This window comes from Sphaerodactylus townsendi, linkage group LG05, assembly GCF_021028975.2.
Source record: "Sphaerodactylus townsendi isolate TG3544 linkage group LG05, MPM_Stown_v2.3, whole genome shotgun sequence".
NCBI lineage: Eukaryota > Metazoa > Chordata > Lepidosauria > Squamata > Sphaerodactylidae > Sphaerodactylus > Sphaerodactylus townsendi.
This window is the reverse complement of record NC_059429.1, coordinates 113,905,436-113,915,124: the sequence shown is the minus strand read 5'-3', so window position 1 is coordinate 113,915,124 and position 9,689 is coordinate 113,905,436. Positions and strand designations below refer to the sequence as shown.

The 9,689-nt window shown below is 41.5% G+C and overlaps 1 protein-coding gene across 1 annotated transcript in view; it reads left to right on the top strand.

The window, feature by feature from the left end:
- Positions 1–4,126: 4,126 nt before the first annotated feature.
- Positions 4,127–9,689, top strand: part of PTGIS (prostaglandin I2 synthase) — a 54,943-nt gene continuing 49,380 nt past the window's right edge. Inside the window, 1 exon segment of the mRNA XM_048497897.1 lies at positions 4,127–4,385. Coding sequence (XP_048353854.1) covers positions 4,300–4,385 — 86 coding nt within the window. The 5' untranslated portion in view covers positions 4,127–4,299.

Genomic DNA, 9,689 nt, shown 5'->3' with positions numbered 1-9,689 from the left:
AGCAGGTTTGATTCCCCACTTTGCCACTTGAACTGTGGAGGCTTATCTGGTGAATCCTCAAATTAGCTGGTGTACTCCAACACATGTCACCTGGGTGACCTTGGGCAAGTCACAGTTCTTCAGAGCTCTCTCAGCCCCACCCACCTCATAGGGTGTTTGTTGTGGTGCAGGGTGTGGGGGGAAAGAGATTGTCAGCCCCTTTGAGTCTCCTTACAGAAGAGAAAGGGGGGATATATGGTTTCCCTTCCAACTACTGACCTTTCTTCTGAGATGTGACAAGATTGAGCTATATCATGCCGCCGGTTCCCTCCCTTCCCTAGATATACTATCCCCACCCCAACCCCCAGAAATGTGGGGGTCATCTTAAATTATCATAGTTACAACTATGTCCCATAACAAAAATCTTCTTGGGGGTGGTATGACACTTTCATGGGGGAATATCTTGTTGAAAAGTGTTGTTTGATATTGTTGAATATCTTGTTGAATATCTTGTTGAAAAGTGAGATATTAATCTAACAGATATAAAGGTTTCTAAAACCTTTATATCTAGGTTTTCAACAGTCTTGTGAACACCACTTTATTGACAGATTTTTTTTAAAAAAAATGGATGTGTATATGAGGTAAATCAGAACAATGGGTTTCCTTTCCTTTCTCTCGAAGTCTGTGACTTTAAGCCTTGAAAGAATTTCTACTGCATATGCTTGCCAAGAAAAACTTGTCGTTTCTGTCTTTTTTATAATTAAAACAGCTTCAGACTAACTATCACAGTGTAAAACAGCCGATTTAAGTATTCTATGTTCCAAACAACAGAATGTAAATAACCCCTTATTTGTAATTTCCAGGCCCAGTATATAGCAACCTCTAAACTAAATGGGAAAAAGAAGTTAGTTCTGCACTGGATTTCCAGCATCACATTTTCCACTCAAAACAACCCAAATATTTTCCCATCTAAGCCTCATTTGTAAATTTGCCAAGAAACAAGTGAATATGCGAGCATCGCCTCCAGCTCTGAACGGAAATGTTACACATATGAGGTACTTGAGTTCTTAGTTTTCTCCCAAGGCAACATCTGGGTTTAAATATATCGCAGCATGAGAAAAGGTACCTAAATCATGTGAAATCTTCTGAGAAAGTATCACATACATCTTTGGCATCACAACCTGGAGTAAGGGTTTACTAGCACTGCATTCTGAAGAGTTGGGTCTCACAGTAGGCAGCATGTGGTTCTTTGGAACAGCCAAGGATGAAAGGAAGCTGGTACATGTTCCTAAGGAGTACCAAGGAGAAAATGTGGAAGCCTATATGCTACTATATATGCTATAACCTATATGCTACTTTGAGCCCCCCCCCCCAAACAAGACAACACCAGTAAAAATATGTTCATGCCCTGCATCCATTCTTCTGTTCCATCTTCCTTCATTTCTGCTCCCATACCTTTATTATTTTTAATGATATTTTGCTCCTTTGCTTCTGATTCTACCCATCACAGCACTCCATACTGTGAAAAACAACACACACACACATCAAGGCCACACGAGTAGAAATGATCTCCTCACACAGGCCCCTGCAGTAACTGGATTCTCTAACTGTCAAGCTGCAGAAATCCCCGATGCCAGAGAATATAGGTCAGCGAATCATGTTTAAAATGGACCATCTTTTTAACAGAGCAAGGTTAGAATGGCCTTGATGTGAGCTTTACCCACTGACTTATTTCCACATTTGTTGACATATGTGTGGAAAGTCTCTTTAAGGGGACATGCAAATGTAACTGACTATCAATACCTGCTTAGAAAAGAACAGGAGCAAGGTGAGAATTTCCTTGCAGATTCATGTTCTGAAGCCTGCTTAATAGCAATTTAGACCAGAGAAGGGGCAGGTGGGAAACAGGGTGTTAAAACGACACAGACAACTACCTCAGATCAAAAACAGTAGTAGAAGCATTTCATGTCATGCTTCTGAAGTGACCTTGAAGTTACAAACTTTATTTTTATACATCGTATCAGCAATGAGAATAATTCATGCAAAAGTGGAAAACTTCATCTATACCTACTACAGAAAGTTACTGAAGCTATTGGAAGTAGCAGAAATGGCACAAATTACTTTGTTGATTTAAGAAAAGAATCTATCTAAATTCATCAATAACTGGAAACTTTTGATTGATTTTTTTATGCAAGACAGAAAAAAATGTATTGATGATTTGTGGTTCTGAGGAATGCAAGATTATGGGTTTAGTTATAGTAGAGAAAATTGTGAATCTTTTGAGGGACACCATTTAAGATTTAATGTTGAATTTGGTTGGAAACTTTAAGAATAACTATATTTGGTGTAGATAAAATCGTAATTCCTTTTTTCCTTTCTTTTTTCCTTTTTGTATTGTGACTTTGCGAAGTTTTAAGTGTTGGTTTTTGTATTTTTTAAAAACCATAATAAAATAAAATTATTAATAAAACAATCAAAAAAGGTAGTCGATAACTTAGGCTTGCCTATAAAACCTGGGTAAGCACAGGCAGATGACTGCTTAAAAGGCATTACTGGTGTCATTACTCTCCTCCAAGACAGAGGGACATCATGCCCAATAAGACCGTGATCCCAAGCAGAGTTATTCCAGGGAATAGTTTTCTATAGGCTTGCACTGTGTCCGGTAAGTGATTATAGGCAATACGGTCTTATGAATATACAGTGTTTATGCAGAGGTGGGATCCAGCAGGTTCTCAGAGGTTCCCGAGAGTAGGTTGCTAATTATTAGGTATTAATGCCGAGGGTTACCTAATTGGTGAATTTTGCCCACGTGACTTTTTTGCCCCTTGAGTTTACTGCGCCCCTCCTCTCCAGCAGTAGCACTACCTGGGAAACTTGAAGCAGTTTAGCAGGAGGTGCACCATTGCGCGTTCGTTTCCCACCCAAGGACCGGCGCAGCGGCTGCGTCCTTGCCCCAGCCCCACCCAGCAATTCCCCATGCCCGGAATGCCTGGCCACGCCCCCGTTGTGCCCCTCCCAGCCCCATTGGCGCTATGCCACAGTTTGAATACCACCACCATGGGAACCTGTTATCCGCCCTTTGGGGATCGGGCGGTATAGAAATTGAATAAATAAATAAATAAATAAATAAAAATAAAATTTTTGGATTCCACCACTGTGTTTATGGAGAAAAGCTGTTTACTGAAGGTGCAGTGCCAAGGTAGCATTCTCAGTTGGCTTGGGGAAAATGTCCTGTACTTTAATCACCATGTGGAAATGGGCAGCGGAACTTTTCATGGCATGGAAGTAAATTCCAACATCTGTTAATGAAGATATTTTCCTCCAGGGCCGCTGGCAACCTGAAGCCAGAGCCTGACTCCTATTAAGCCCATGAAATGTGTCTGAAGGTGCTTAAGCCAAGTGCGGGGATTAAGAACTGGCAGACACCAGAACTCAAAATCTGCTTGAAGGTTGCATAAAACATTTTGTTTTGAGACGAAAGAACAGCTGGATAATGAATTCCTTTACAATCTGGCCGTTGGAGTGCAAATGAAACTGCGGGTTTGTATAGACTCCCTTCTGAGCAAATTGCACTGAAATAGCACCAACTACTTTTGAGTAAAGCGAGGGCCAGGGTGCATGTTTACAACTTACTTGTAAACAGCCAGGTGGAGATTTGCACTTAATTAATTTCTGCCAGCCACAGTTATTGAAACATGCCAGGATATTGGGAGAAACAAATATCCTGTCCCTTTAATAGAAGATTAGTGGGGTGTTATTTGCCAGATGACCTTATTGACCTCCACTACCCTCAGGTTGCAAGACCTCCTAGGATGTTTTGGAATTCATTAATTCATAGGGTCACCATAAATTGGCAGCAATGGGTCTGCAGCGGATCAGCTACCTTGGGAGTCCCATCGCATCTTAGAGACCAGCACTCGTGTCGGGATCTATGAGCTTTCCAGAGTCAGAGAAGAGAGTTTTGGCTTGCCGGAGGTGCTGCCCACCAAAAAATCTCGTTGACCTTTAAAGTGCCAGAGGAGGACACGAACCAAGACAAGGAAGGGGGACTCCTTCAAATGGATTTCGGGGCCACGCCTTGTTTGTGGGGGCGGGTGGAGAGGCTGAAGTCAAGTGGTGGATCCGAGGCTGTGGGGGCTGCGTTTTAGCCCGGACGGGAAGAAGGGCGTCCGCTGGGCACCTGCCTGCCAGAGCCATCCGGACAGCCGGGCGCAGGGGCAGGGCGGGGTGCCCCGAGGCAGAGCGTTCCCACGACGGGGAGCGGCGGCTCAGCCCGGGGGCCGGAGCAGGGGTATCGCTTGCTGCTGAGACCGGCCTGCCATGGACTGGGCAGCCGCCGCCAGCGTGCTCGGGGTCCTCCTGCTGCTCCTGCTGCTGCTTTGGGCTTCTCACCTGCGCAGGTGCCGGTGAGTGACTCGCTTCCTTTCACCTGTTCCCCGAAAAAAGGGCCGGGGGGGGAGGGATCCTCCACGAGGCCGAGGGACCTTCCCGGGGGAGGGGGGTGACTGTGCCCCCCAGCCTTCAGTCCCCCCATGCCGGACACGTGGGGTGCTCACCCGCGGCTGCTCGCCCGGTGCGCGCATTTCCCACTTTCCGAGGGGCGCCACTCTTGGCCGTCGGTGGGCAAAGTCTGGACGCGGGCGTCGCAGTCCCGTTTTCCACTCCACGTTTGGACGCGTTCGGGAGTACACGCGACCAGTGCCAGCGAGGCTCGAAAGCGCTTTGGGATGTCAGGGATGGAAACGACCGGAGTCTTTCTGCTGGCAGAGTAGAAACACCCAAAAGCCGTCTAATCCACCCCACACTTCAAAATCAAGAGCATCTTCTACCCACCCGTTTCCGACACATCCACCCGGTGCGATGCAATCTATTCAGAAGAATCTAAAATGAGAAGTTTGGGGTTTGGGAGGCGGCCTTATAATAAGTCAGACTAGCAAGACAAATTTACTCTGAGCTACTCTAGCATGGTGTCGTGGTTAAGGTATGAAACGGGGATCTGGGAAACCCAGGCTCAAATGCCCACTCTACCGTAGAAACTTGCTGGGTGACCTTGGACCATTCACTCAGCCTCAGCCCCGGCAAGTATTTGGATGGGAGAGCACAAGGGAGACCAGGGTTGTGATGCAGAAGCAGGCGATGGCAAACCACCTCTGAACATCTCTTGCCTTGAAAACCCTGCAAGGTTGCCCTGAGTCAGTTGTCACTTGATGGCGAAGGAAGGAAGGAAGGAAGAGGAAGGAAGGAAGGAAGGAAGGAAGGAAGGAAGGAAGGAAGGAAGGAAGGAAGGAAGGATAGCTCTGCCTAGGATTGCACTGTAAAGGTTGATCTAGTTTAGGGCTATTGATCACTTTTTTAAAAAAAGATTATCTCAGGCCCCTTCCGCACACGCAAAATAATGCGTTTTCAAACCACTTTCACAACTGTTTGCAAGTGGATTTTGCCATTCCACACAGCTTCAAAGAGCATTGAAAGCAGTTTGAAAGTGCATTATTCTGCATGTGCGGAAGGAGCCTCAGATTTACAGTAATTATTATTTTACATTTTAAAAAGTACACTAAACTTCAGATGAGACAAATATCCAGCTTCCAGAACTGTAGGCAAAAATGTTACCTGATTATATCAAACATGCTAAGACTAAATTTAGGTTCTGCCAGACATCTGTAACTGCTTCAAATTATTCTCTAATATTCATATTTTTATAAGAGTCGACACATGGAAAAATTACGTCAATCTCTTGTGCACGTAAAGGCATTTAAGTCACACATTATAGTTCTTTATTAAAATGACAAACAGTAGAAACTCTTAATGTGTTTCAAGACTGTGTGGTATTTATGTTACAGTAGATCAACAATTACGATTCTGGAATTATTTTCTGTTAACTGTCTTTGTTAATTTATACATGAAAATAAATGATAACCCAGATTACATAATCATTTTAAAAGTGAAACCGAAAAACATATTAGGTCTTTGTGCTTTTTTTATGTTACCCATGCATAATAATTTGGTGAAGGTTGTAAATAATAATTAATGCCTATAGTTGGCAGTTGAACAAATAAAAGAGAATCAGGTTTTTGTGTCTGTAATGGCTTGGTGTGTAAATTTCACTTCAGTACTGAGGTGTGCTATGATTATCCCAGTCCAACACCAATGCTGATGTCGACACTGTTAATTTCAGTCTTTGTGACTGAGTTCCTCTTAAGGAAGTCTGGGGGGGGGGGGTCAGTTCCAGCAAAGGCTGGGCATTTGCCAAAGCCCCCAAAACACTAACAAATCCAGCATGCTGGCAGTACTATTTTATTAACTTGGCACAGGGTACCCAAAGGCTTTTGAGGCAACACAGAACTAATTTCAGTTTTTACATCCTACAAACACTTGCAAGTTAATGAGGTCCAAATTTATTTTTTGTATTTCATTTACAGTCAATCTAAATGAGTATACTGTATACAATGAAGCAATATAACATGCACAACAGATGATGCCCAAAACATCTTCTTAAAACTGGAGAACAATGCAATAGAAACAGTATAATATATACAGTAAAGCAATCAAAACTGCCTGAAGTGGAAATGCACTGCAGTTATCTTTAAATCATCAGGAAAACGCCGGATGGTTGAATCATATGAAATCCGAAGATATCTGGACCTGAATGGACAATATATGATATTGGACGCTTACCTGTCTAAAAGATTGTAGAGTTGTAGAGTGGTTATATATATTCCATACTGCAATTGATATATAAGTTACTTACCTGTTGAATGTAGAAGAGTTACTTACCTTTGAGTGCTGTATGGAATTTGAAGATTTATCGCATGAATTATGCAAATATATTGATCAAAGATCAAATAAATTAGACAAAGAGAAGATACAGTATTCGTTATAAAAAGTTTATTGAATTTTCACAGCTGTAGTGCAACAGTTCACTAATATTCTTGTTTCATATTTCCTGCTGCACTAATATATTAGTATACTTATGGAAATATGACAGATGCTCAAGGTGGAATCAAACCTTAGCAAAAAAATAAAAGATGAAAGTAAAAATATACAACGGCTTCTATACTTCCAATTAGTTTCAAGATTAAGGAGAATTTAAAAAAACAAGAAAAGAGATAAAAGTATTGACAAAATTTGAAAAGGGGATTTCACAGCAAAATGAACATTTATTAGGATGCATATATGATTTGTTGTTGCAATTTGAAACCGAACAAGTGAAAGCATGTGTGTCAAGCGGATGCAAAACTTTGAAGGGGAAATACCATTTCGGCCATGCGAGTATTTACGGACCAAAGGAATAACATTTACAGCCTGCCAAGCTTTAAAAGAAAACTGGTATAAGATGTTTAATTGTTGCTATATTACTCCGAAGAACACTGAAAAAATGAATAAGAACTACAAAGAAAAATGCTGGAAATGTAAAAGAAGTGGATGGCTCTGTTTATCATAAGTTACGGTTGTGTAAATAAGTGAGAATTTTGAAGAAACATACAGAAAGACAAAAGGTCTTAAAAGTTAGATTTACGAAACATGCTAAGACAATGCCACTAGGCATAATACCAAAGAGCATCTCAAGAACCTCAGAAGAATTGTTCAGGTAGTGGACGATAGCAGCCAGAGTGGAATTCACAGTGAAATGGAAGGCAGAAGAGTATCCTAATCTTGAAATGAGGGAATATGCTACAATGGCAAAGTTAATTAATTTTCTTGATAACAGTTTGAATCAAGAATTTCAAGGAAAATGTACTCATTTTATTCTTAAAAATAAGATAAAGCAAAATATATTTAAACCATATATTAGGGTTTAGTAGGTTGGAAGAAATGACGGAAATGGGTTAATGGGGGGAAAACTGTATGCATTCTTAAAATCTGCTAATTGGATATCATAATATACTTCTTGGAGAAATATGTAAAGAAATCAATGATAGTAACCAACTTTTAAAAATAGAATTTTATTAATCTAAATATGTTGGCTCTCTAGTGCTTAGAACTGAATCTAAGAACATTCATTTTCTTTTTTTAATAAATCCCTTATTAATTTTTTAAATAAATCCCTTATTATTGAAAATATTTTTTTAAAAAAGTTAGAGGTGGATTAGTTCTTCCATTCCTTGTGGTACTAGGCACGTTGTAGCTGCAGTAACAAGTTATAACCAATTCTACATCCAACTTCTCTTCCAGATCTTTCGATAACACAAAATAATCCTTTTAGCATCCGGTGGAATTTGATACCCTGTCATTTCATGAATTAAACATGCCAGCCAACCTTGCTAAAGGCAGTGTATCAACCAGAAGGATGTAGATTGCACGATAAATAAGGAAAATAATAATTTAAGCTTATTTCAAGGGATTTCACCCTCTTCCATCCATCAAGAACAGCTTTCAAAAGGACCTTATATAAATGTAGGTTATATAAATTTCATATAAGAACCCTGAGGCTCAGAGCAGCAAGCTGCAGTACTGCAGTCAAAGCTCTGCTCATGTCGTGTGTTCGATCACAACAGAAGTCGGTTTCAATTATCCGGCTCAAGGCTGACTTAGCCTTCCATCCTTCTGAGATGGGTAGAATGAGTACCCAGCTTGCTGGGGGTAAAGTCAGATGACTTGGGAAGACAATGGCAAACCACCCCGTAAATAAAGTCTGTCTAGTGACTGTCATGATGTGATGTCACCCCATGGAATAGTAATGACCTGGTACTTCCCCAGGAGACTACCTTTACCTTTAAATTTCACATAAATGAATGCATTATCATGTCACGAACACTGATTGTAGTTCTGGTCATTCCACTTAATGAAAATGGGGAACAGAGAAAGACACAGAAAAGCAGTTAAAATGTTCAAGTGCCTTGAGGGTTAACGAGTCTGAGGTATTGTAGTATGGAAAAGAACAGCAACTGGGTGGAAACATTGGAGAGGTTTATACAATTATGAATGATCGGATGGAACAGTTTGTTTTTCTGCACCCTGTTAGCAGAGGCGTAGCAAGGGGGGAAAGCATCTGGTGCACTGGTGCGTTCTCCACCCCTGCCATGCCCAGGAATGCCCCTGCCATGCCCCTACCACGCCTTCGGAACGGCCATAGAATGTCCTCACCACATCCCCACAGGGGCATGCGCTCGGTGCGTTGCCCCCCCCCCCGTTCCCTTGGAGCTATGCCTCTGCCTGTTAGTAATGGGGGTCTGCAGCAATACGTTTGGTATCAGCCCAAAACAATTGATATGCTTTAGGGGTTAAAATGTTGCACTAAGATTGGGATCTCAATTCAAATTCCCCTGTAAAGCTGAGGATAAAATAGATGAGAACCATATGAGCTGAGCTCCTTTGGGTTGGGGGGTAGCTGAATAAAAAATTAAAAGGTAAAGAAATATATCTTCATTTAAAATATGCAACAAATACACAATCCACAGTTTGGGTAGCTATAAGCAAGGTTTGATAGCTTGATCCCCTCCAAATATTAGACTCTGCATTCACACTGGGGAAGTCCTCATGTGGAAGCAATCAAATAATTTCCCTCTTTGTAATGTAGAAAATCGTCACCTGCCCTTGAAAATGATAGCAAATAGAAATGAGGGCTTGGGGCATTCATGGATTTTATAACATTGACTGAACAGGCTCAAACTGTTTTCCAAACTCTTGGTGATCGTAAACACCTTTGGTAACATTACATTTATAGCTTCTTGCTTTTGAATCATCGGGCAGGGTTTGCCGCCAAGATGTCG